Source organism: Salarias fasciatus, chromosome 7 (assembly GCF_902148845.1).
Source record: "Salarias fasciatus chromosome 7, fSalaFa1.1, whole genome shotgun sequence".
NCBI classification, from domain to species: Eukaryota; Metazoa; Chordata; class Actinopteri; order Blenniiformes; family Blenniidae; genus Salarias; species Salarias fasciatus.
Window position 1 is genome coordinate 11,023,059 of NC_043751.1, and position 27,939 is coordinate 11,050,997.

Here is a 27,939-nt window from a genome sequence, read left to right on the forward strand (position 1 = left end):
AAAACTCCAGTCAGTAAACTGGACTGTGCACACTTCTCATGTCACGCAGCTGTTCACAGCCGTCAGACGACGTAGAGAATAAATGACGGTAGAATAACCTGCGATTTCTCTGCATGACGCCTTGAAACTGCTGGACCTGTTGCACAAGTTCATAATCTTCTTCAAAGAAATCAGTTGTGGCTCTATTGTTCACCTGAACCGTCAAAGTGTGTGTTTTGATTTCTTCTTCGAGCTTCTCATGCCACTACAATGAATCACAGAATTGTTTCAATTAAAACTAAACAGTTATTTTTCTCTCTCCCCACCCTGGTTGTGTGAATGTTTACACTGTCGGAGGTTTTCTCCACCTTGATGATTCACACTTCGCCAGCGGCGTTTCCCTCTCTGACCGATGGCTTCGCTAAGCAGTAAAGAAACTAAATCTTCTGGCGGCGTGCGGCCGGCCGCGGACCATCACGCTCACTAAAGCCACGCTGCACGGTCTTGATATATTCCCGCTTTGCACACAGTGCAGCGCCAGGAGAAAGCCAGCTCCTCGTGGTGGAGGGAAACATTTCAATAACGCAGAAAGAGACTGAATTTTCTCTTCCTTCATTCAAGTTTTTTTTTTCTCTTTAAACGGCTGAAGTCATCAAACTTAATCTGCTTTCAAAAAAATAAAAACATGCTAAAATGCCTTCTAAAAGTCATTTTTTCTTCCTCTGGTATTTTTTGTTCTTTACATGATAAAAGAGGCTGATATTTCTTTCTTTTAAAAGACGTTTTATTAAACAAAGCTTTTGCCTTTACATCTCATTTCTGTTCTTAGAACACCTGAGCACGAACGGCCTCCATATCACACACAGGAACAACGTACAAACGTTCAGTGGAAGCAGAGCGGAGGTGGTGTTTCCTGTCGGACCTTTAATTTAGCATCATGCGGATGACATTAAAACTGTTTTGTAAGGCATTGATATCTTTTACACCTCTGAAGATCAAAGTGGTTTTCTTGTGAGCAAAACACATCTGTCTTGCTTTTGGGGGTTTTGTGCAAAGGGGTGTTGGGGGGAAAAAGTGGATTTGCGTACAGCAGCAGCAGCATGTTGGGACATTTGGCTCAAGGAGAACTCACATGCAGCTCAGGAGTCTTTGTAGTAGTTGTTGAAGTTGATGCGAAGCAGGAAATCCTCTAAATGCGGCTGATAGCCTCTGTTCACCAGCTTGGTCACCACTGAGAGGAGAAACAGGCGCGTTAGAGGAAATGAAACTGTGTTCTATTAAACAAAACCAAACGAAATGTGGACAGACTCTGAAGCAGGGGTGGTCAACGTGGCGCCTGCAGGCTCTTAGTGCTCCGCAGGGACACAGATACAGACGAATAACCAAACTGTTCAGTAAGAGAGAAGAGAGCGGCGCTGCTCGAACGCAAATAAACAAGAAAATTCCCATTCAGTAAAACGCCTCCTCCTGTTCTCTGTTCCTACCTTTGAAGAGGAAGTGGGAGTAATACTTGAAGGTGTTGTACGACTGCTGCATGGCGATGAAGCTGGGGTGCACCGCCTCCCCCTGCTGGCTGTCCCAGGGCTGTGCGATCAGCTGCGCCCGGAACTTGAGGATGAGGCTGAAGATGCTGTGGATGATGTTCATGACCGGAGCCGCCTTCTCCGTCAGCAAACCCCTGGGGGGACGGCCGAGACCGGCGGGAGGGAGCAGAGTTTAAGGAACGCGACAAGAAGGGCTCTCAGACAGGACTGGGATGGTACAAGCTGAAGTGTGATACCGGCGCACCTCCGCTAATGAGATCAGATCATCCGGCGGGTTCGGAGACTCGCCTCACATTCGGCTGGAATTCTAATTAACTTGTTACGAGGGGGGGAAATTAATTTTATATGAAATTATGAGAGCAAAGACTGCCACTTTAGCATGCTGTGAGCAGAAAATATTAATGCTCCGCAGAATTTTCTTTTCCTGTGCATTCGGCGCGGCTGCAGACTGAAGCTGAAGTGAGATTCGTTGCTTTACATATAAAAGGCACGACTGAAACTGCAAGACTTTGATTTCTCTCTGATGAGGTTGAGAGAAGTCGTCCCCAGCGGCGCCGCAATTAAATGCTATTACCATGACGTACTGAGTGGCCTGCTCTCTACAGCTGGGGCCATTAGTCGATTAAACTATTAATCAATCACAGGACAACATTTCAGGCAATTTAAAGCAAAAAAAAACTGGAAAACATTTCTAGGATGTGACAATTAAACTTCAGAAAGAGTGAAAAATCGTGATGATGCTTCAATTCCATCACGGCGGATGAAGGAAAAAAAAATAACACAAATATTCACAGCTGACAAGCTGGAACAAGACAATTTGCTGTGTTTTGGTCTCAAAAATGAGTTGAACAAAAGCCTGAAGCTCAATTCGACCAACTTATAGTTTTCGGCCCAATTACCCAGCCAGAAACAGACCCCGGGGGATATTATCTGAGCCAGAGGAGCGAAACAACACGGCGCAAGAAGCAGGCCCGAGGATGAACGAGGCCGAAGCGAGCGGCAGCCGATTTCACATCTGTGTGCAACATGTGGCTCTTTCAATCGGCAGATCCAATACCGCCGCGTCATTCCACGGGCCGGACCAGACGGGCCGGTTTGGGCTCACGGGCCATATGTTGGACACCCTGGCTCCAGACCCAGAGATGGGCAACAATTGATCATGGTGGGAACTACAACAAATTCATCCTCTCTACCCCAAGGCAGGGTTGTAACAGATTTTCCTTAATGGTTGCTGAGAAGTGGCATTAATTCAACATCAACAGCTGAATGAATGGCTGCGAAGGAAGCATATTGAATCATACATCAATATTGGGGCAGACTGGAGAGGAACGCAGCCTGCTGGCTGCCCGCCGCCCATGTTTGCTCCATCACCGTGGTTAATGCGTGTTCAATGACTGTCAAAGTGAACCATCAAGCAAAGTTGGGAACAATTGCGGAGTGTGTTTTAACGGCACTCGGCTCCACGGTTCAGGATGCAGCCGACTCGTTCCCTCGGTGGGTCTGAAAGCTGCCGGCGCTTGACGAATGGAGGCGGAGGGCAGAGGTACGTCGATACCTCCTGGATGTTTCTGAGTTTGAGGGATGAGAGGAAATGATCTTTGGTGCAGAACCGCATCTTTAGCTGTCACACGTCTAACAGCCACACCGGGGATGGACAACTGGGATCAGAGTGAGGGCCCACGAAAGATTCAGACGGCTGAATTTTAATGGGGTATATAACTGGAAAGTGGAAATTAGCCCTATAGTATCGAAATAAATGAATGTGGCCACTTTCACCTTGAAATGCTTTTATTTGTGCAATAATGGGTTTAAATATAGTTATTTAACCATCTTACTGGCATTACTATTTTTGGAAATTGTCTCAGTTTGTATAAAGTGTTCCGCATTTGCATTTTTTTTGCAGATTAGATTCTTTTACTGGACTTTATTCTTTAACCAAAAGACTTCCCAGATTTCTGGTGATCATTCTCAAACTGTCCTGTCCGTCTCTTGTCCCACTCTTCTATATCTTCATTATTAAACTTGTATTGATTGAGGAAGTCTTTGTGATCAATTCCTACATCACTTCTGAAACTGAAAAGTAAAAATTACAAGCATTAGACGGCCATAAATCCTGCACCGCCGCAGTGCCGGCCCTCACCTGAAGATGGCTCTGTTGAGGTAGTCTGCGTGCGTGCGATGGATGGCGTCCAGGTCGCTGGCGGCGGCCAGTTTGGCTGTGAACTCGCTCCAGGACACTTGCAGGATCTGGTTGGCGATGTATCCCTGGATCACCTTGACGAAATGCTGCATCTCGTGCCGGTAAAGCTGCAGCTGGCGGAACTGCACGGAGCGGCCGGCGCCTTTCACCAGCGCTGAGGGGACCGGAGAGGCAGAGCCGGTCAGGAACCAACTAATAAACCTTCAGGCATTAAAAATCAGCCCTCAGCTGAGTGCTCACTCAGAATGAGTCATCAAATCTACAAACAGACTCCTGCATCAAATCACCACTAGTAATAACCTTGTAATTATTAAATTTAACAACCATTTATTAAGTTAAAACTGATTTTTTTCCCCCCCGTCTATATTTCCATTTCTGTGGCGAGTAAACAAGCCGTTACTGATCGATACGATGTAATCCGCCGAGGCGCACTGTTTACAACAATCCCACTGGCTTGAGGGGCGCTTTGTATAAATAAAAGATAAAAAGATTTGCAACATTCTTCACTTTGAATATTTTATGAACAGCTGCGGCGCAACACGAGGAATTTTAACTCGGCCCGATCGGACGCGGCGCGAAGCCGGACCGCCGCCTCTCCGTCTCACCTGTCCTCTTCAGGTGGAACCAGACGTCGCGGAGGCTCCACACCATGTGTTTGAGTTGCAGCAGGAAGGAAAACAGACGGTTGTACTTGTTCATGCAGCTGTCTGTGATGATGATGTTCAGCGGCCAGTCCACCTGGGAGACGAGAAGACACGCGCATGAAAGACAGAACGGCGGACGGAGGTGCGAGCGAGTGTGAAGGAAAGCAACAAAGTGGAGGGAAAAGTTGAGGAAAGAAGAAAAAAAAAAAAAACTTCCAGGGAGAGTGATGGATGATGTGAGGAGAGGAGAAAGGTGTGAATACACAGACGATGATGAAGGAGGTGAGGAGATCGTGGAGGGAAGACGGAGCGGCGTGCGACGGGAGGTGGAAGCAGGAGAGGAACGAAGGAAAGGCAAGACGAGGAAGCGGACGGAGACGGCGGCCGGCCTCGCCTTGTAGCGCAGCTCCAGGCAGTTGAGGGAGTCCGGGGCGTGCGGGTGGAAGGTGTCGGGGAGGAAGCGCAGGGCGAAGGTGAAGTTCCCCGCCAGCGGCGTGTCGCCGTGCAGGCTGTACTGCAGCGCCTTGCTCAGGATGGAGTTGAGGACGAGCGGGGTCAGCAGCTCGCCGGGCGTCTGGCCGCTGCCCAGCTGGGTGGAGGACGAACACACACACACACACACACACACACACAAACACAACGCTCATTTATCACAGGAAGCTGCAGTTAAAAGTTGAGTGTTTTGACAGGTTTTCACTACAGGTGGCTGGTTGCAGCCGTTCCCTCCGCCGCAGAAAGGTGTGCCAATTATGAGAGTAAAGCCTCTCATCTCACGGGCCTCGTGAAGAGGAAGCATAAAGATGTTTCCACAGACCACAATCAAGGTGTAAGCAGAGGCTGCGCTTGTTAATTTTAAGTAGGAAGTTTTGTCTTCGGTGTAGCCAGGTGGGAAATGTAGAATAATCGAACAAAGGGGGCTGAAAATCCACCTGTTTCAGGGGATATTAGCATTCCAGCCTCAGAGCCAAAATAACAAGGTGCTGGTCCAATATAGTCACGATATGCGTTTAACATCCAGCACAGGCTCACAGGTTTGTGGCATCGGTAAGGAAAGGAACATAAGCAGCAGACACCAGCTCACTGGTAGGAAACACTCGTGCATGACTCCGCGAGCTTTTTCCACAGAATTCAATTTTACTGGAGCCGCAACACATTTTGAACATACATGTTCTGCCATAAACCTGCTTCTATCAATGCATCAAATGCTGAACGTCCAGCAGAGGAAGAAATAAAGCCGAATACACAGAAGGAAAAACATCAGTGCTGTTTAATCCTGCCGAGCCGCTGTTTTTTGTTTTTGTTTTGTTTTTTTTCATATTATTTGTGCAGCCCACAAGCCTAAGCTCTACCTTTACTCTCCACTGACTCCTGAAGCCAAGTATCTGGCTTTTAAACTCTTAAATGCTCCATTAGGTTCACTGGCTCGCGGCTGAATGCATCTCAATGACATCTGGCGCTGTGTAGCTAACGTACAACGCCGTTTCACAGCTTTTATGTGGAAAATAACTGAAAATAGAGAAAAGTTGCAGGCAACAACGCTAAACAAGTTAGGTGTTGGAATTGCTTCTTAGAGCCGGGGAAAAAGTGCAGAGTCAGGCGATAATCCGCCATGAGGCCGACACAAAAAGCAGCCCCCGTTTTTACACTACACATTAATCCATTACTAATATAAAAATATTGATTGCAGCGGCTCTCCGTTCAGCTTGCACATTTCACGAGAGCAATCTCTCCGGAGAGGCCGCGTGTGATGGAACAGCAACACTCACAGGATGTGAGAGGCTGGATTACATTTCGCAAGAGGAAAATGAGGACCATCACAAACTGTATACACAAGTTTTCGGGGAATTATCAATCCTGGAATTTACAGTTCGAGTTCTACCTGCTCCCAGAGCAGCGGCACATATTAAACACTGCAGGGATGTAAAGCTGTTAAAGCTTCAGTTAATTAACAAATTGTTATACGTCATTTCATTACTCTCACTTTTCTGACAAATTATCAGAAAAATAATCAAATATAGAATGAAATTACACATAAATCTGGGCCTCTTATTTAAAAATGAATGCAGAAATTTGTGGCATTGAGCTGTCGAATGTTACTGTGACCGATGGGACTGTTTTATTTGGATAAACTTCATTCTGCAGACAGGAAACAATCTTCAAACAAGCATCAGTTAGCAAGCCGGCGAAAATACGAACAGCAATAAAATCTTGAAGTATGCCAAAAAAGTTGCTCTCCTCCCTGAAGGCCTTCACCAAAAACAAGCCTCAGATCGACAGCTGTGGGTCGGGAGGGACGTATATCAGTGTTTACGTTGGCGTTTGAGTCCAGTCCTTGGCCCAAACACTGAACGCAGAATTGCTGCTGATGGAGGGAGCATCTGCGGCTCATGGCAGGTCTGTTTGAACGGGTCGATGTCTCTGACAGGATAAAGCACCCCGAGTCTGCTAAAGCAGCGAAAACACACTATATAAAAGAAGCCCACACGATGAGCACGCAAACAAAAACAGCTTCGTATAAAAACAGCAGGAACTTAATGAAACGAATGGCGGGGATCGTCACCTTCTCAAACAGCAGATCACTGAGCGACTGCGCAAACTCCCCGTCCTCCATCAGCAGGAAGTGCCGCAGCGCCTCGAAGTGTCGCTCCACGCCCAGCTCCACGAAGAAGTAGTCCACCACGGCCTTGTTCACCAGAGACACACTGGGGACGGAGGATGACGGAGAGCGCCGCGGGAAAGTTTTGACACAATGATCAGTGGTGAAAATACTGCTGACTTGCAAAAAATTCCCCCTACAGGCTGTAGAGATGACAGACGTCAGCTCGGGGAATATGCAGACGTGCTTCGCTCACTTTAGGGACAACTTTCTTTCTCCCATTACTTTAAATTATCCCCGAGCAATTCACATTTATGCAACAGTGTGATTCGAGGGAAAAAATCTCTTTACCGGGAAACTGGCAGCAAAAAAAAAAAAAAAAAAAAGGAGATAAAAATAGGTTCAATCATTTTCTGTCAAACTCCAGTCTGAGCGTGAGGGAAGAAAATGTTTTAATAGAAATAATGATCTAGGAATTTTAACACTAAATCTTACTGCACCCCCCCTCCGTAAGTAAGAGGGGATGAGAAAGCCATTTTCTTTACGTACAAAGGTTAAACTGCTTTGTGTGCAGAAATGCTGTAAACGACAGGTTTTGGAGTTCTGATGGGATTTTAAACTGAAAAAGAAAAAAGAAAAAAGAAAAAAAGTGTTTCTCAAAAGGTGTCAAGTCGTAAGAATTTAAATTATTCCTGCAGTGCACAACATGCACTCAGCCACAGAGGCCCGGAGGAGCAGGAAAATGTCAGGAGGAGAAAAAAAAAAAAAAAAACTAAAACCTGCGCTGTCTTAAAGACACAAAAAAATAAAATCCTATACAGAAACCACTAAGGTTATTATTCACTTCTAAGACACTCACTGTGTGATGAGCGGAGTGGTGACGGAGTGCTTGATCAAAACCGGCAGAGACACCATCTCGCTGAGCTGGACGGCCGTGGTGTCGGTGGCCCGGTGCAGCGTGGGGTCCATCGGGAGGCCCCAGGGGCCGCGGGTCACCTGCTTCAGCAGCCGACACTCCGGGGAGGCGGCTGAGTGGGACGGAGGCAGAGGCAGGAGAGGGTTTCTGAGGAAATGTCACTCATACAGGCTGCACAACACCGGCCTGATTTATGAAGTTTTAACCCTTTAATGACTAAAATGCCTGGAATATGGACGGAGCTGACCTGTCTGAATTATTTTTAGAGGAAAAATTGCTGAATGTTTTGTATTTTTTTTTCCTCCCCAGTGGTGACAGTTCATACGATTTAACTCTATAAATATTCAAATCCCATCTGGGAAGAATAAATAAATCAACTTTAAAAATGCACTCTCAAAGCTAAATCGTCAAACTGAGTTGAATCAGCATTTCTCTAAATCAAGAAAGAACAAATATCATCAAGCACTGTATCGCAAGCTGTTCCAGTTATTTTGTCCACCTCTGTATTTATAGTAGCACTCCTGCCATAATTGCAATTCCTGACTTTGATCAGTGGCGTGGAAGATTTATTTGGCTGGTTAGATTGTGATTGATTTCATGGAGACCTTGAAAACAGGCGTGAATAATAGCAGAGTGACTGAATTACCAATGCAGAGTGAAACAGACAGGATATTATTCAGACGAGCTGTGTTTGTATCTTTCTGAAAGATAAACCAGCTTTTTGAGGGATTACAGGTCTTTATGCAAACTCTGTTTTCAGGCTGTGTGAAATTTAAGCAGCAACTGGAAACAAAACAAAGTTGCTCAATTCACAGGATCCTATGAAATGAAGATGTCACATTTTATTTTTCTGCTTTAGTTTAATGCAACCGACCATTCTGATGTTCTACTTAAACTTTACCCATGGCGTTCTGCAAGGTTCTGTTTTGGATCCACATTTATTTTATCTATCGTAATAATATAATTCAGTGTTTTGGGTTTTGCAAATAATGACCAAAAAAATCTGATTTTTTTTTTTTTTTTTTTTTTGTCAAAATAGACTTTTGTTCTGTTTTTCTAATGTCAACGTCTCTACATCCTCCATATACGTCTTCGAGGCAGCACAGTGCCTTAAATCTTCCCCCTTTCTGCCGAAACTCCCCCCAGCAAGTACATGAAAGCCGCGGACTCGAACATCCGCCTTTCCCACAGTAACAACGTCCCCGGGGAGCCGTTCGTTCTGAACCGGTCATATATTTCTCACTGACCCATGAGGTCGGAGCAGTCGTCGTAGTGTTCCACCTGGTACTGCGCGGACAAGGCCAAGAGGTACTCCTGTTCAGCCCGTTCTCCAGGCGACGGCCCCTCGCCGGCTGCCCAGGACCCCATGCCCTCAAACAGCTGCTCGCTGGGGCTCCCCGACTTCGACCCTGAGGAGGGACGCACAGCAAATTACTCCTTATACACACAGAGAGAGAACGCTGTTTACAGTTAACAGCTCAATGCGGGCTCAGTGAGGGGAAAGAACACTGCAGTTATTTTCACAATTCAAGAGTGGTACACCTTTTTAATTAGAAAGATCCGAACGGCATAATTTTCTACTGAGGATCCACGTGTAAGGTCCCAGAGCGCCGAGTCCTCAAAAAACAGTTTAGATAATTAAAAAAAACGGGAGGTGAAGCTGCAATCAGTTGAGTGGTGCTTAAGAGGGTATTTTACACTTGATCTTTGTCCTGAATACATTGACTTTTTTATTGGCTTTATAATGGACTCAGGAAATTGGCGAGTTTCGCGCCCGTCCCCCCTACTTTACACCCTATAAACCAATTTCCCCAAAAAAATTCACTGAAATCTGTGGCCGCTCAAGTGATGACAGGAGCAGCGTTATTTAATGTGATGTAGCCAGATATCGATGGCAATTAATCTGCATTAAGCTGCGTTAATTAACCAAGTCATGGATGCATGTTCATCTAATAAACCTAAATTAAAGACAGAGTTGGGAATTTTAATGAATAAGTCATAAATCATTGTGGTAAAAGTTCTGACGATCCAAGTTGCCAATCCCGTCATGTTCTTCGACATATGCACAACATGTTTGCACTGAGCCACGTCTGATTTCCTACCTTGCTCATCTCCATCGTCCTTCGTTTTCCGCTGGTCTCCGCCGCCTTTGCTCTTCACCACACACCCAGCGCCGAGGGAGGAGTCTGACGAGTGGCCGTAGCTGCTGCCGGGCAGCGCAGAGAGCTGTGGCTCCGCCCCCAACACCGTGCAGCCCACTCCGAGTGTGGAATCGGACGCGTGGCCGTAGAGGCTGCCCGGTAGAGCCGACGGGAGCGGTTCCGGTTTGGAGACGACGCACCCGATGCCCAACGTCGAGTCTGAGGAGTGACCGTGGGCGCTGCCTGGCAGAGGAGAACGCTTGGGTTCCTCTCCGGAAACGACACAGCCAGTGGCTAGCGTCGAGTCTGAGGAGTGACCGTAGGCGCTTCCAGGCAAAGGGGACGGGTGCTGTTCCGGTCCGGACACCACACAGCCGGGCTGCAGGGCGCAGTCCGAGGCGTGGCCGTGCTTACTCCAGCGGGGCCTCGCTTCAGGGACGTCCGACACGAACTCGCCCACTTTGATGTTCGCATCTGAAGCGTGGCCGTGGATGTTCGGGACAGACAGCGGCGCAACAAAGTCCGAGACATTTTCCCCAACCTTAATGTGAGCGTCGGAACTGTGGCCGTGCGCACTGGCTGAGGGCAGAGGCGCGTCGACGTCTGAAACCAGCTCCCCGACTCGGATGTGGGCTTCGGAAATGTGTCCGTGGACATTCGGAGCGGGGAGAGGAGCGACGACCTCAGACACGTTCGCTCCCACCTTTATGTGAGATTCAGAGGAGTGGCCGTAGACGCTGGCCGACGGTGAAGGCGCCGCGACGTCTGAAACATGTCCTCCGATCTTGATGTGCGAGTCTGAGGCATGGCCGTGGATGCTGGGAGACACCAGTGGAGCCGTTACCCCAGACACATACTCTCCAACCTTTATGTGAGCGTCAGACGAATGGCCGTGGACACTGGGACTGGGCTGAATTGAAACCAACTCTTCAGCCTTCAAATGAGCACTAGAGTGGGGAGTCAATTCGCCAGGCGGAGGAACGCTCTCAGTAGCTTGATCATGCATGTCCGAGCTTCGTTCTGCAGCGTCTGCCTCCAGTGGCTTCGTTCCTCCCCGGTCTGATCCACTATCTCCAGCGGCGGAAGGGGAATCCTCGGCCGAAATGACTTTTGCATCTTCAACAGCTATGCTCTTTTCTTCATTGGTCTTTATTCCCACATTCGGTTCAGGTCCAGACTTCTGCATGAGCTCTGCTGCTGGTTCCCCCTCATCCTGCTGACTCACTGACTCCTGTCCGTTAACACTGCTATTCTGGAGCTCGTGTGAAATGCCCTGACCTGAAGACAAGCTTGACTTTGGCGCTGGACCAAAAGAAACGGCCTGTGAGCTCCTGTCTTGAACTTGAGGCACGCCGTCCTCCGTCGGCGGCGGCGCTGGCTGGAAGATGTTGGGCTGGACTACAGGTCCCCAGCGAGGCCTGGGCTGAGCCGAGGCTGGTCCAGCGATACCCTCGAGCGGACTAAAGGGGGCACTGAAGTCATAATCTATTAGCTGAGCTGTAGGGCCGGCATCTGGCAGGTCGGAGCCAATATCCTGCAGGGCTGCATCCACCTGCTGGCTGTCTGGGTTCGGTAACTGCGGGGGAAAGTCAATGACAACTTTTTCACAGATAAGAGCAGGCCCTGTTGTGAGTGGGGCGAAACTTGGTGAAGATTGATCGTGTGGAGGTGATTCAGCTTCTGATGCTTGAGTCTCGGGCAGCTCCTGAGTGGGATATTCCTGTCCAGAAGTTAATAATGTGAGTACATGTCTTGCTTTAGAGCAGCATAAGGTGGGAACAAAAAAAAAAAAAAAAAGAAACAATCTTCCAGAATAATCATGCTGTCATACCAGTGCTGGTTGAAGTGCAGTCTGTTGAGCCGAGTGAACAGGTGGCAGCGCCTCGATGGGAGGTCTTCCCTGGCCTAGGGGGTATTTCTCTAGAATTGCCTGGAAAGCAAAGCCTTAAATTAAAACAACGCTTTGCTCAGAATCTGTGTCTTATGCGTCTTCGCTCATTACAAACCTCAGTCTCCTGCCTGTCGAGCTGAAAAAATTGAGCGCGAGCGTCGTGGAGCCTCATTCGCTGCACCCGCCACATGGCACGTCTCTCTCTGCGAGCTGCCTCCTCTGATAGACGGCTGTACTGAGCAATCAGCTCTTTCCTGCCATCCGAGAGCAGAAACATAATGTAGGAGTAAATTATTTAGTCGAGTCTCACGGCGAGCAGCCTCGTATAATAGAAAAGTCGCAAAAAGTACCGCGGATGTGGGCAAACATCCCAGGACCCTCGCTTCTCTCCGGTTAGATTTAATTTTACAAACTGTGATTTAAACTCATTTATGAACATCAAGCTCACACACACACACTGGCTGATCTCTGTGAATAAGCTGTGTTTTTTCCCCATTGGACTACAAATTGCACGTCCCGTCTGAATTCTGAATAATTTATTCTTGAATTTGAGAGCAATTCAAGTAATCAGTGTTCCTCCTCCTCGTACTTAGGACGGATTCTGATAAGTGCATTAGTCAGAGCGGGCTTCAGTATTCCCATAGTTCTTAAGCTGTTATAACCCACATATAAAAGCAATCTATTTATCGGCAAGGTCTGAAAAGCTAGAAATGTATATTTCTCTTTGATGAAAGTCTGACAAGGATTTATTTCCAACCACATATCAAATAAATTATGTATTTATATCTTGACATTTATAACAAGACGAGAGCAGAAGTACAGAAAGTAAACTAGCTGGTGGAAAAGTGGCAAGTGACAGGTGTTTTCTTTTTTTTTTTTCTTTTTCAGCTTTGGCGCACTCTGATCTGAAACATGTCTTCAAGCTAACTAACAGCCCCCTGGTCTCATTACAGGCGTTGCTAGCGTTCGCTCACGCTGTGGAGTCACACAGTCCTCCCAACTGTACGGAAAGTCGGCACAAGTCCAGCGACTGAAATATGCCTCACAGATGGATCTGAAGTCCAATCATGTTTACTCATGGCCCGCTGATGTATTTGATACCAAACAGAGATCAATCAATCAATCTTTTTTAAAAAAAAAAAAAAAACTCAAAATGGAGACGCGTCTCCAGCGGACCTGGCTCTCTGCTCCAGCTGCTCCTCCAGAGCTTGGAGCCTCTTCTCTCTGTCCCTCAGCTCTCTGGCAAAGCTGAAGTCGTCCTCTTCCTGCTTCTTTTTGGCTGCGTTCCGCCACTGTTGCCATAAACACAAACATTCTCATTTATATCAAAGAAAATACAATTAAAATGTATGACTCATGTGTTTTTTATTGGTCAAGCACGCTGTATTGGTATTAATCTCTGCAGATCACACGAGTCAATGTTTCCCTTCACGTTTCTCTTCTGAAGTCATCCCGGCACAGTTCAAATCTGTCACTCCTATTCATGAGCACGCAGTTTTACGTTTACTCTCTCGCACACTTTACTACCTCCTGCTCCTGCTCCAGGTGCTGCTTCAGCTCCTCAAAACGCTCCCTCTTCCTGGCCTCCTCAGCCAGACGCTGTGACACCTGGCGCCCTACAGGAGGCGAGGGAGATAACAGTGGGCTGTTTACCTCTCCACACACTGAAAAGTACATAACGTCTCCTTTCCTCTGTCTCACACGCACACACACACACACGCACGCGCACACACACAGAAAACAGCATCACCATCTGCCTCACACAAACACACTCAGACACGTCTATGCCAAGACACGCATTGAGCATCAGGCCAGACATTCCCCCACTCCGCCACCCCCCACCCCCACACCCCTCCCTCCTCTGCAACACTGCCACACATCCTCTGAAGTAATAAATGATGTGAGGAGTTTGCTAAACTGTGCGAGTGATGATTAGATTTCACAGCCCGCAGGACTGGAAGCCATTCAAAGCATTCCTCGCTGCAGTTGCCCCACAGTGCACATCTCCTGCTCTCCTGAGGGAGGGGGAGGGGGAGGGGGGAGGGCGTGAACAGAGCTGAAGGAAGCTCTCGTAGTCAGGAGTCAACAAGCAGTTGTAGGTTACATTTTACACATGAGCCATTTGTAAGAGACAACAGGATATGGGCTGTGCATGTGCATCAGGCACCGTGTAAGGTTATATTCAGAGCATGCGTAAGTGTGTGTGTGTGTGTGTGTGTGTGTGTGTGTGTGTGTGTGTGTGTGTGTGTGTGTGTGTGTGTGTGTGTGTGTGTCAGTGCAAGACTAACCACGGATGCTCTCCAGGGTATTGACTGCCGACTCTCTGACCTGATTGATCAGCTCTTGCCGTGCCTGCTCTGTTCTCAGGGCCTGACAATAGACAGACAAGGAATCATCATTAACGGAGATCTATCCGCCTGCCTCGCAGCTCACCTCTCGTCCCTCACTCCTGCCAGTCAACAATGTCGGCTGCAAGCCAGACACAGGCTGTACAAACGAGGGTGTTACATTCAGGGCACAAGCAAGTTCATGTACGCATCAACATCCACCTCCTCCAGGTGAATGAATGGAAGCAGGATGAATAAAGCTCAGGCTTAAAGACGAAACTAGCAAAAAAAACTTTATAGTGTCAGTACCTGCTGCTCCCTGCTGATGGCGCTGTGCTTCGCAATCCGCTCCATGCGTCCTCGGTACACCGCGCAGTCTCTCTCGATCTCCTCCACCTCCCGCAGGGAGAAGGTGACAGTGATGCGTGGCGCCGGCAGCTCCGACCAGCAGATGTAGTGCTGTGGACAGAACGGCGCAGATGACAGAAAGTCGGCGGAACTGCTCGTTCGCTCGGCGCGTTAATTCAGATGGTGCATTCGGAGGATTTCTGTTGACATGTTTTATCACTGCAAAGTTCCTTTCATAACAAAATATGTGCTACCAGCTGTCTGAAAGTGTAACTCAATTTTACAGCTGCGTACACAAACAAAGGAGCAATAAATCTAGGAAGGGATGGGGGAAGAGGGGGGGACTTATGGGAATAAATATGAATTAGAAGCAATAAAATGACCTGCGCAGAGATGGGGTTACATCTACTTTGAATTCAAGGTATCTCCCTGACAAAATTACACGGGGAAAATTCAAACTTCTCTCGGCTCCGCTTTAAATGCGTCTCAGACGAGGCGACACTCAAACACTGAACTTAGTTTCACCCCACGAACACTGTACTGATAATTGCCAAAGGAGTGAAACACGCCAGGCCTCGGAAAAAATGAATAATTAGATGTCGTCAGATTGATTGTGAAACATGACACTTCACAAAATATGGAGACCTTTTATTGAAAAATATTCATAAATCACAGTGACTGAGCCTCTTCTGTGAGTCTAATTTTACCATCTAATTATGTTTTATCGTGCCACAGTACAAATGTGACATGGAGAGAGATCCCCTCTAAATTAATTCTTGTACTGTTATTTCAATTTGAATAGCAGGCTTTACACTGGTTTTGTCCTGCTCTTGGCTACATTTGGTGCATTAGGTGCTCTGCATTTCCTTAAGTGAACAGAAGTGGTATTATGTGTTGCATTAAGCATTTCATCCCGAAGAAAGCCACGATGTATTTTGTATAAAAAAAAAAAAAAAAAAAAAAAAAAAAAAACACCAGAGGGCAAATTAAACATCCATTAGTGAGCACATTAGGGACCATTGCTTCAATTCTCCAGGTTTAATCCATTATTTCTCAAAACTGTCCTGCAATTTGTCCAGAGAGATTGTAACACAGGCGAATATGAAAGAGATAAAAAAGAAACCCTGTAGTTACAGAATGCCAATTAGTCCGAGGCAGAGACCCTGCGGTTCAGGTCAGACAGGTCAGGTCATCAAAACCCAAATACAGCGGTGAATCAGCAGGCAGGTCGCAGAAAAATGGAGAGAAAAAAATAAAAAAATAAAAAATGAAGTGTATATTATTAGGCCACATACAAACTAAATCACTTCTCTGTAGCCTGCTTTTTTATGCCCGCTATGCCAACACAGTGAGCGGCCCATTCATGTACTGAAATAACTCAGAGGCCCTGTGTTCCGCTGGCAGCGGTGCTGAGAGCCACAAAGTAACTCGTGATTATCGTATAATACGAATGTCATCGCCGCGCGGGGAGTTCGGAGACGTAGAATCGGCCGCTGTGAGGCTATATCCTTCAATCTGAGACAAGGACGTGATTGAAAGGAAATTTTATGCTATCTCTGTTGAAAACAGAATGATCATTTATAATTCACAAGGGCAACCGGTGGACCAGGGGCCATATGCAGCGAGATGTGTGGTCTCTAGGCTGAATTCCCAGTCAGCAGGCTGTGATCGGAATAAGGAAACGCTAACATATTACTGTAATTATTCTGTAATAATTGACATTTGTGTCTTTATGTACAAAATATTGAAAAAAAAAAAAACCCTGTAAGCTGCTGTCATAAATGTCATTTAGAAATACAGCTACTTCTTTTTGCTAAACCAGAAGTCGCATATCCTGCTTCCAGTGAGTATGACGTTTTTGTGGCTCCCGCAACGATCACAGTTGCTTATCCCCGCGTTCAACAATCTATCATCATCGCTCAGGGTTGTCGGTGGAGGGGGAGGCGAAGGCAGAACACGACCTGGACGGGTCACCGATCCATCACAGGTCAAACACGGGGACGTCGCCACAATAAAAGACTGAACTGTACAGGGGAACTGCAGGGAATAAACCCTACAAAGATGGGGGCCGTGTGGACCTGACACAAAAGGGGACTTTGACTCAATCGCAGATATTCCAGCACTAAACCCGACACCACCGTTCAAAATCCGATGTGACATCCTGCAGATTTCGCTGGTTTTTATATCACAGCAGCTGAATATCTTGAGGTTTTGGTCTGTTGGTTACAATCAATACTTTCCAAGAGCAAACATTTACCTGACTGATTGAAGGAAGAAGAAAAAAAAGAAAAGTTAATCAATACAGAAAATAACTTAACTGCAGCCCAATATTGTCAGGGTTTTTTTTTTTTTTTGGGAAGCATTTGCTATTAACTGCATAATCAATCACAACAGTAATTATGCCCTCAGTTACTGTGTGAATCATTCTGCCTGTAAAACATCAGACGATCCAAAGGGGGCTCATCATGATCTCTGTACATCATCAGCGCCATCTTCCAAATGTGTTTTCTTCATTTTATAGTCGCCCAAATTAACAGAAAACTGACACCAGAGAACCGTTTCACAGCCATTCTTTAACAGTCAAGGGAGAATTATCTTCCAGCTGTCTCCGAATGATTCAACGATCAATCGCTCACGTTTGTCCGGAAAAGATAACATACATGTGACCTGATCGGCTGTGGCAGTATTTCACAAAGCTGCCATCAAAATGGACAGTTCAAACATCAGCAAGAAACGACAGAATGACTTCTCTGCCTGCAAAACCACAGGAGGATGCATCGGAGCAGACCGAGAGACCAGAGACATACTCCATGTTGCTGTATCGATTATTTGCCCCCAGCCTTTGCGAGCAGTATGGATTTCTGAATGAATAGAATTCGTGTTGTGGCAGGTGGATAATTGTGTGTTGCGGGTGGATTTTGTGCATGTTCCAAGTCAGTCTAAGCACCAGCAAACCGGCGCTCCATCACCAGAAGAGCAGCAGATCCCAAGTGACTGGATAATCCTGACGATTACATTGAATTTTTAATGCATTCGCTGCTAACAACAGTCAAAAAAATTCAGTTTGTGCTGAATAAATTAAGGAGAACATTTGGGTTATATGTGCTGGGATTTGCACGGAGCAATCAGCTGGAGGAAGCTGTGCTCTTCAATACCCGGACGGATGTGTTAAAAGTGCAAAAAACGAACCTGTGGACAGCAGATTTTGAGGAGGTTGATGGTTTTCCCACAGACGTACACATCGTTGGCAATGTGTTTCAAGAAGATTGGTACGCAGTCCTCCACATCCTTCGAGATCAGAGTGTAGCCTTGAACCCAGAAGTGTTTGTCTGCAGACATTCAAAGAACTCAATTACATGTTGTCTGACAATTCAGAGAGAATGGATCAAAGTGATCTATCCCGCCTCTGATGACAGGACATCACTCCCGCGATGAAAAACACCTGAAAGAACCGGCGGCTGGGCCGACACGCAGCCGCTACCGGGACCCAAACTTTTTCCTTATTAGTATGACTTACGGGGCATGGAAAAACTCTGGACGCTTGGATTAACACTTGGAAATTGTTGGCGCTTAGCTCAGTGATCCTAAGCAGAAAGCATAAGAGAACACGAACGCGCCGAGCTTGCCGAGCTCTTTACAGAGCGCCCGCGGCGTGCCAAGAAAGCTTAGCCGCTGATTGCTTCCTTGGCCGACAGAGTTCGAGGAGAACAATGACATTTGCGCGTCCTCCAAAAAAGCGGGAGCGGGAAGTGCAGGGGTTCGCCGCTGGAGTTGATGAGGTGTAGCCGATGAGCAAATGAACCTCTTAGCCATACAAAGCTGAGGTGATGGGCTGACCTTGGACGGGGTGTTGCATGACATACAATATTTGGACAGGCTGTGATGATTCACGATGTATTTATGAAGCAGCGTCACCACAACTGAAGCTACAGTGTTTACATTTCTGCTGAAGAGAAATATATCGGGATCGTTCTGCTCTTCCATGAAAAATATTTTTATAATAAACTTTTGATACAAAATACTTTACTGTCAGAATCAGTAAATTCTATACATTTTGATTTTTGCAAGTATTATTGGAATTATTCTTCAGGTCCCAAAGCATGTTCTTCATAATTCCTCCTGAATAACTTTGAGATCAATATATAACGTTGAACTGTGATTTGACAACAAAAGTAAAATTAAATGGCGAAAATAGGATTTTAACATAAGGTTTGACACACTTTTTACAAATTTGGAGAAATTTAATTCTCAGTTGTGTGAATTCCTTCGATGAGTTAGTTGTGTTCATCAGGTCAACGTGGAGATGCAATATTCATCTATCTATAAGTGTGTGGAACGTTTTGCTGGCAAATCTAAACCATTTTCAATCATCAACCATTTTTGACCATTTCTGAAATCAATTCATCTTTGTTTATACGAAGGGCTCAAAATCTGTGCCGTGGAAAAATGTAGGTAACTGATTACTCTGGACGACCATTCCATAAGTGTATTAATAAAAATATTTGTTCTAAATATCGTTAACAGTATTTGTTTGAAAGAAGGCTGTCACATGATCGATATTGAAAAGTTACTGTCAATGTACATCAATCAAGTTCTTGTATTTTCTGCATGTTTTGTCAGATGACAGTCATTCAAACAATAATTTGAACAAAGGGTTGGTCTTTTTGCTGCAGGAAATTGTTTGCTACGATTTGTGTTTGAATTTTGCAGCTGAAGGCTACAACAGTCCTGCTCGGTCCAACACGTTGCACAAAAAGTAAAGATTCTTTTAAGCCTCGGTTTATTTGTTGTTGTTTTTTAAAGAGGAAATTAGATATGACATAATAAATGGCACGAAAAGCAGCATGAGCTAACAGCGCAAGCACAGCCTGTAATCCTTCTCCTGCAGAGTACAAATGGGTCTTTTCTGCCCTCCAAGCCTCATCTCCTCCTGTCTGTTCCACTCGCCTGCCCTCCTCCAGGAATCCACTCATTAATTGGACCAAAATACAATTAATTCAACCACTCTGGTTTTGTCAAGGGCAACAGCAATCGGAAGAAAATGTGGAGAAAAAAGAAGGAAAAAAAAAAAAAACATTCCTTACAGAAAAAGTCTGAAGCAGCATGGTGTACCAACTGAACAGAAGAAAAAAAAAAAAGCCCCATTATTTATTTGTGTTTGTCCTCGTGGCTCAGTGAGCGGAGAAGGTTCTGGTCTGCACAGCTGGGATAGTTGATTCTGTTTCCCGCTGATTATCATCCAATAACTTCATGACATCCTTTATAGACACAAGGACAAATCCAACTAGGCAATAAAGGCAGTAATGAAATCTATTTTTTCTGCGAGACAATCTGTCTGGCAGGCTTTTCATTTTCAGAACCTGCTGACTGAAGCCGAACTGTTTATGTGACGGCACGTGGGTGTGTGTGCGCGCGCGTGTGTGTGTTGTCTCACCTCTGAAGCTGAGGTATTCCTCATTGACCTGGATCATGAATTCTCCGTAAACATCCCTGAACACCCCGCTGTACACCCAGTCGGACACGAACCTTGGGGGGGAAGGCAGACAGAAAGCAGTCACTCTCTCCGCCCGATCAATGAAGTAAAGAGTCACGTCCTTGGCTCGCATTAAGTTGTTTTTCGGACACGCATCCGTATGAGGCGCACAGTGTGACTGACCGTGTGTACGGGGCACAGCTGCTCTTCAGCAGCGACAGCAGGACGGGGTAATTCTCGTTGCTGCAGTTACTCTGTGCTTCGTTGTACAGGTAGGACAGCAGTTTAACGCCCTGAGCAGAGCAAAGCGGCATTGAGGTGACACCTCGTCTGATAGGCTAAACACACGACAGATTGCACCTTGCAGGTTTAAAAAAAAAAAAAAAAAAAAGCTAAAACACTCACCACAGGAAATGTTGCCTTGCCCACACCCAGCGGTCCATCTACACAGCACAGTTCGGACAGGTACCTGAGGTTAAAAGAAGTCTTCTATCAGATATATGTATATGAAGAAAACACAATCAAGGAAAGAAATCGATCAATAATAGCAATTTACACGAGCTGAGGCTATGAAGTGTTTTCTTTTCCCCCAGAAAACTCAATAAAAACATTTGATTTTCAATATTTCAAGTTAAAGTACAGAAGGTGTGCTCGCAGTGTGACTGACCTCTTCTGTTTTCAGGAGTGGCTGATTTGCAATAAACACTGATGCATGTTTGAACGCAAATATGCAATTATGAATTAAGAAATCTCAAGTGCAGGATGACCTGGGTGGTTTCTGTTGTCGTCCTCACTGTGTGGTGGTTTGCATGTTTCCTTCAGGCATGCATGGAGTTTCTCTGTGCACTTTTCTTTTTACACGGTCCAAAATCATGCAGACGCCTGGAGCCTTTAAAACAGCCCAGCAGTGTGAATGCATGTGAATCTCTGCATCGTTGTGTTTCTCCATGTAATGAACCCTCCCCTCCATCCACAGTCAGCTGTGATCAGCTCCAGCTCTCCACAACCTCAAGTTGAATGAAACATCTACAAAAGATGACTGGATGGATAACTTTTGACATAAACTAAGAGATAAACATTCGGTAGGTTTCACTGACATAAGATAAGAACTGAGGAAATACGTGTGTTTTTATGGGGTCTTCAAATCTAAACAGCTTCAATGGAAATGGATTAACCTCACCTGAGCTGGCGGCCCACTTTGCGGAAGAGGAAACTGATTGTCAGCAGGCTGAGAGTGCACGGAGTGCTGAGAACACAAGCTCTGTAGTAATGCAGGTACTTCCTTAGACCACCAGTGAACGCCTGAGAGGAAGAGAAAAAAAAAAAAGCTTTTTTTAACATCATCGTCTGTGCTGATGTAGATGTATTCACTGTGCGTATCGACTGATTAAATGCTCATTTGCACTTTTTGTGTCCGATTGTACATTCACCATGTTCTCCCCTGAATGTGAATAAGCTATTAGTTTCTGTTTACTTCACACAACAAGTGTTTGATGCAGAGTACGAGTACAGGAGAGACGGAGCGCGACGTCTCAGTGGTATTAATGATGATTACACAAACATACCTGGAAGACGAGGCCCTTCTTGTCAGCACTCTGCAAAGAAAAGCGGCTCAGCCTCAGGTAGTAGGTGCCGTACTGGGCCAGCTCCGCCAAGAGGCGGGACACGCTCTCCGGCGAGGCTCCCGACACGCACACCCCGGGCCTGACGTCAAACTGGACGCTCTGCGGAGGCAGGGACGTGTTTAGAGTTGGCGGACAAAGACAATGAGTGACTACGCAGGCCGATAAAATCCAATAAAACAGTCCTGCAGCAAAGACTGTTTTAACGCATATGATATTGAATTTTGTCCGGGCCGGCGGATTTCTGGGGACTCGGTCGGTAGTGTTATTACACGAGACAGCATTACATAATCAGGAGTGTGTTATTTTGTCTGTCCGATGGATGATTTATGAGAAGGGGATATAGTGGGTCTAGACAGCACTCCACTGGGGAACGGGAAAATAACATTTTGCAATCTAACTCCGTCAAAAACAACGGGCTCAAAGATTGCGCTCACTGTGCTAAAAAAAAAAAAAAAAAAGAAGAAGAAAAGAAAAAGAAAACCAACACACACACCTCTTGGACAACTGCAGCTTCAGCATCACTACAGAACTCAAAGCAGGAATCTCGCATTGGATTACAATGTGGCTTATAAGATATTGCATCTGCGTCCTGCACCATACTGCATGATAATGACAAAAGTCTGCTGGAAAGACCAGATCTGGGGCCAAGGGAGTAAACAGGAGAATTGGGACGCAATTTAGGTTGTAAAAATAACTATCATCTTCTTGAGAAATAAAAACTTAATGGGAAACAATAAACCAACAGAAGAGCTCTCCTGTGGCTTTGTTTTTAGCACTGTGGAGTTTTTTTAATTTATTTCTTGATCATTTAATCAGGCGATTGACTTGACATTGCAATTTTCTTTTTCTCTAGTTGAACGGTAATAACTTTCCAAAAGTCAAATGGATTTGTCTGTATGACACAACAACAAAAAGGTTAATTCTCATATTGTTCTAAGTGTGTGCTGTCACAGCGCTATAATTCAGTTTGATCACCTCAGTCTGACAGAGGGATAAAACAGAAAATCAATTGGCATTTCGGAGCATTTAGAGCCCCATAAACAAAGACAATTAATCGCACCTGGTTAAGAGGGAAGGTGGTGGACGCCACGCCAATCAGGACGTTGAGGAGGTCGGACACCAGTTGCTTCTGCGAGTCGAGGGGCAGCGGGAGGACAGGAGAGGGGGCGTTGGAGCTCAACGCCCTGATCTCCCCCTCCCACAGCCGGTAGAGCTGGTCGAAGGCTTGCCGGCCCCCCTCGGTCAGATAGAGAGACTCTCTTTTCCCCGGTGGACTGGCGAAAGAAAGAGACATTCAGCTGGGCGGCAGGTGTGGAAATAAAAGCACAGCTTAGTGGTTTTTACATCTCGGCTGCTCCCTTCTTGGTTCGCCACAGCAAATCATGTCATCCCGCGGTTTGCTCTGACATTTCTTTTACACCGGATACCCATCCTGACGCAGCCGGAGCAGCTGGGGCTTGAAGGCCTTGCTCAGGGAGCCACAGCTGGGACACTCAAACTAGCAAACTTTTGGTCACGACCACATTTCTACCACTTCCAGACCACCACTACCCAACACCGGCAACTCAATTGAAGCTTTTTGAGAACTTCATTTCCTTTGAGTATAATTACTGTGCGTCTGTCGCTGGATAAATTAGATTTTTTTTCCACTTTTCTAAAGCATCGGTTGGCTTTTCCATACCACACTTATTTTCTAAGCAAGAAAAATTACCCTCTTACAAATTTAATAACATCTTCTGGGTTTAACACTCTAAAACTTGCTTTTCTTCAGAAATTTTGAGAAATACAGGTTTTTACACAGTTGATTCTTGGAACATGCTGTAAGGACTTCTCGTTATTTTCTGACTCACACATTAAGCCAGAAATAACTGACTAAATCCTATTTGAGAAAAGCGCTCCCATCATGTTCTTCTGTATTGTCTGTCTGTGTCAAAGTGTTCTAAAAGCGCTCTCAGGAGGAAGCTCAGGCTTCAGACCGCTACACACACGATGGCTTGTTGAGGGTTTCTTGAAAGGGCCAGATTCCAGCAAGACAATGAGGCCAGTGCCAAATTACAGGTGCATAATGACAGGCCTCTTCTGAGTCAAGAGGGAAAGCCCACCGTCTCTGAAATCCTTACTGAGTTAAATAGTTGGTGATATGATTACAAACTGGCATATTTTATTAGGATAAATTGCCTTGCTCAGGGCCAACCTGGCAGGTCACTCACCAGCCAACACTCTCCCAGCAGCGACGTCTGCCAGGTTCAAATGTGCGGACAGCCTCCCAGATGTCGATGTCGGGAACGGGGCTGGGCTCTGACTGCGAGTCTGGAGTCAGGTTAGAGGCCGACTGGAAGCCTTCGTCATCAGACTGATCGAAAGACGGAGGCACCTGCATGGACCACAAATGATCAATTACATAGGAAGAAAAAAAAACTATTCCACTACCAACATACTACAATCCATAAAGTCTACAGGCCATTTTTATAAAAATATATTTCAAACAACATGAATTGTTTTCAACTGGAGGAAGATACTTTTTGCCATGGAAGGATGAAGTCAATCATATTCTGCTCCAAAATGGGAATATTGCCTGAACTACAAGATGGCAACGAGCACTCCAGTTCACTCACATTTTACTTACTTCTCTGTCTCTCCTATAATCGCGATGCTTACTAATTGTTGCATGTACTTTATGACCGTACCAACCATGTACACAGGAGCAGGCTGTAGGACTCCACCCTATGAGCCAAATATGTTGACATGCAGAGCACTAATGCAACAAGCAAGGAAATATATAACAATTCAATCAGTGTTTTGCAATACCCAAAAAGAACAAATCCAGGATGCAGAGTTGACATGTTCACATGATGTTAAATCAGTAATATAGTTTGGAGTTGTACTTTAACTATTGGTGTCTTACCCTGATAGCCAAACCAGTAACATCGATATTACTGGGGATGGGAGGCAGATCCAGTCTTATGTCGTTATCCGAGGTGCGGGTGTGTTGCAGGGCACCAAACAGTGACATCCTCGTCTCTTTCTCAAACCTTTCTTCCGTTTCCAATCTTGTCCTCATGGTTAGGAGGCCTGTGCCTGGTGGGGCGTCCATCAACCTCTGAGTCCCACACAGGCTCTCTAAAGTTCCCCATTCCTCCCCACAGACAAGTCCCCACGACTGAGCTTCCAGCCTCTGCAGCTCCTCACTCTGGTAGCTCCAGGTCGGAGGCCTCCGCAGCACGGACCTCTCCTGTCTCATGTAGTCCCTGCTGAAGGAGGACGGGGCTGGAGGGGCCGAACCAGCCAGATGCACCAGGAGCTCAAGGACTGCGTCAACCTCCTGCAGCCCTGAGGACGTTCCTTCCGGCAGCCTTTCCAGCTGCCCCTCCAATCTCTCTGCTTCCTCTCGACATCCCGCCACACGCAAGTCAAAACATATCATCAGGACTTTGTTTCTCGGGGGCGTGTTAGCTGCAGCGCTCTGGCCTGGAACAGGCCCCTTGGTGCCATCTTGGAAGAGTTTAGACAGAAGGGCACCGTAAACGCGCTTCTTGAGAGTTCTGCGGAAACTTTCTCTGGAAACAGTTCCCAGGGACCGACGCTTCCATGACACCCCAGACAGGCTGCAGTCACACAGGGCACCCAGCAGCTCTGTGATACTGCTGCTGCTGCTGGCCTTCATGGAGCTTTTAGGGCGATTGTACATGGCAGCTCTGATGCCTTAGCCTGTTTGACGGAAAAGAAAGAAACAAACAAGCAATTGTTAAATATGCATAGGAAGGAATTCTGAATTCTCATATTCAAACAACTTCATGTTTCTCAACACGAAACCAAAAAAATTCTTAAATGAGTAAACATCCTCAGTTCGAAATCATTTCTAGTAGTTTGAAAGAGTATTCAATATATACACTACCGGTCAAAAGTTTTAGAACATCCCAATTTTTCCAGTGTTTTTACTGAAAATGATGCTGTTTAATGTCTCATTGCACTCAGACGTCAAAGCATAGTACAAATAAGCAATTGGAGTGAAAAAGTAAATTATGGAATCAATTTATAGACCAAAATGTATTCTAAACTGTTGACTCATCGAACTAGCCACCTTTGGCAGATATAACAGCTGAACACACACGTGGCATTCTTTCTATAATAGAAATCAAATATTCTTCAGAAAGTTCTTCCCATGTCTGTTGCAGAAGTTCCCATAAATGTGTGGCACTTGTGGGCTGCTTTACTTTCACTCTTCTGTCCATTTCATCCCAAACCAGCTCAATGGGGTTTAAATCTGGAGACTGTGCTGGCCACTCCATGTTTTCAAGTTTACCAGCTTGTTATTTTTTCGCAAGATAGTACTGGCATAGCTTGGACTTATATTTTGGGTCATTATCTTGCTGTAAGATGAACCCCTGACCAACTAGACGCAAACCAGAGGGTATTGCATGGCGCTGCAGGATGCTGTGGTAGCCGTTTTGGTTCAGGGTGCCTCTCACTCTGAACAAGTCACCAACTCTGGATCCAGCAAAACAACCTCAGACCATCACACTTCCTCCTTCATGTTTGAGAGTTGAAGCCACACACTGTGGAAGCATCCTTTCACCTACTCTACGCTGTACAAACATCCTGTGTGATGAACCGAAGATTTCAAATTTTGATTCATCAGTCCATAATACCTTTTTCCAGTCTTCAGTAGTCCAATCAATGGCAGTGTTTCTTGGCTCAGGCAAGCCTTTGTCTTATTCTGATGTCTTAGCAATGGTTTTCTTGCTGCAACTCGTCCAGTCAAACCCACAGCTCGAAGTCTTCTCTTCACAGTTGAAACAGAGACTTGCTTACTACGATCACTATTAAGCTGTGCTTGAAGCTGCTGTCCTGTGAGCCGCCTATCACGCAAACTGTTGACTCTCAGAAACTTGTCCTCTGATTTAGTTGTGGCTTTGGGTCTGCCAGACCTCTTCCTGTCAAAGTCTGCCCCAGTTTCTGAATTCCTTTTGATGGCGACATAAACTGTACTCACTGACACCTTGACTTTCTTTGCAATTTCTCTGTAGGAAGAGAAAGACCTACATTTTTCAGTGTTACAATGGTCTGTCTCTCTTCCACTGTCAATTGCCTTTTCCTTGCCATTTCTGTAGCAACACACTACTTTCTGCAGTACAATACTGTTCAACTCATGCTCACAAGGGTATGGTACCACATTGTGTTCAAACACTGCTTTTATGCTGACAGAGGGACTTGTTAGTAATCAAGCAAACTTGGAACACCTGTGGGAATTAGTAGCACCAGCTTTTTAAGGCTTGGTCACCCTCTGCTGCTGCAAGGACAGCTATCAATTGTTAATCCATTTTGTGTTATTGTTCTGACATGTACTTTTTTTCAGTTTTGGGTAACCTTACTTTTTATTTTATCCTCTGATAGTTCACCACTTACCGTTGTATCATTTCAAGCTACTGATTGGACTTGAGTGACTTGAATTGCAATAAATAACTGGAAAAATTGGGGTGTTGTAAAACTTTTGACCCGTAGTGTACTTATTTATAATGACTAGTTAGTGTTTGATCATCTTAACAGCATGACGTTGAGGATGCTCGAACATTGATCAACTACAGTAGCAGCCGAGTTAAAGGTAGACAGCTAGCTTAGTATAAATCACTTATTAATCCCATTCTCTTTGACACACACACATAAGAAAATCTCCTGTTTCATCCTCATTTTCTGGAGTAATAACTGTAATGTCACTCGCTCTGGTTGGCAGACAGCTAACGGAGCCTAGCTTCACCTTTAGCTACGTTTGCTAACATCTGAGACCTCAAATAACACATTCATAAAAACAACTATTCTGTTCTTAGTTAAAACAGTGCATCATAAAGTCGTCCACTATTCTGAGGTGGTATCATTTCGTTTAGGTCACCTGAAAGTTTCAGTCGCACATCCACTCCGAGCCTCTGCACCTCGGCCATGCTAGTGTTGTTTATGGGCGGACAGCTCCGGCTTCAGGCTGCCTTCCAGCGTGGTTCATGCGAGAAGCACGCAAAACTGTACATGGCTCATTTACTCTGCTCCACAGTTGTCTTAACAAAGTTTGGACCTTGGTTCCGACCGCATATGCGCTTCTTATTCCGGGATAATGTCACTTACTAGCCAACCTCAAGCTAGTCGCTTCATTCATATAGCAGGAACCGACGCGGGACTACAACAAAAATGAGAGCCCGCCTTCTTGAATGTGATTGGATGAGCCTTTGTTGACCTACGGATGATTGGCTAGTGATGTCAGAAGCG

The 27,939-nt window shown here is 45.8% G+C and overlaps 1 protein-coding gene across 2 annotated transcripts; it reads right to left on the bottom strand.

Moving 5' to 3' along the window:
• Positions 1 to 751: 751 nt before the first annotated feature.
• On the bottom strand, positions 752 to 27,827 carry tubgcp6 (tubulin gamma complex component 6). 2 transcript variants are annotated; one of them, XM_030095436.1, is made up of 25 exons: positions 27,572 to 27,827; positions 24,590 to 25,392; positions 23,895 to 24,058; positions 22,745 to 22,958; positions 21,625 to 21,783; positions 21,240 to 21,361; positions 20,465 to 20,528; positions 20,243 to 20,352; positions 20,021 to 20,112; positions 17,776 to 17,915; positions 14,548 to 14,697; positions 14,200 to 14,281; positions 13,439 to 13,527; positions 13,088 to 13,203; positions 12,027 to 12,165; positions 11,852 to 11,950; positions 9,982 to 11,740; positions 9,127 to 9,288; positions 7,823 to 7,991; positions 6,928 to 7,069; positions 4,762 to 4,956; positions 4,329 to 4,461; positions 3,664 to 3,877; positions 1,464 to 1,657; positions 752 to 1,210 (listed from the first exon to the last, which is right to left on the bottom strand). In XM_030095436.1, the coding sequence occupies exons 2-25, from the start codon at positions 25,370 to 25,372 to the stop codon at positions 1,119 to 1,121; spliced, it is 5,583 nt and encodes a 1,860-aa protein (XP_029951296.1). In that variant the 5' UTR covers positions 25,373 to 25,392; positions 27,572 to 27,827; the 3' UTR covers positions 752 to 1,118. The 2 variants fall into 2 exon arrangements, with proteins under 2 accessions (XP_029951296.1, XP_029951297.1); XM_030095437.1 differs by having other exon boundaries at positions 27,799 to 27,818.
• Between the last annotated feature and the right edge of the window lie 112 nt (positions 27,828 to 27,939).

What these genes read in the sequence shown, in the direction of transcription:
- tubgcp6 (XM_030095436.1), bottom strand. Translation starts at nt 25,372, where the DNA reads ATGTACAATCGCCCTAAAAGCTCCATGAAGGCCAGCAGCAGCAGCAGT. An exon ending in GTGATCTGCTGTTTGAGAAG is followed by an intron (nt 4,957 to 6,927) that starts GTGACGATCCCC and finishes TCCTCCACCCAG; the next exon opens with CTGGGCAGCGGCCAGACGCC. An exon ending in CTCAACAGAGCCATCTTCAG is followed by an intron (nt 1,658 to 3,663) that starts GTGAGGGCCGGC and finishes CCGTCCCCCCAG; the next exon opens with GGGTTTGCTGACGGAGAAGG.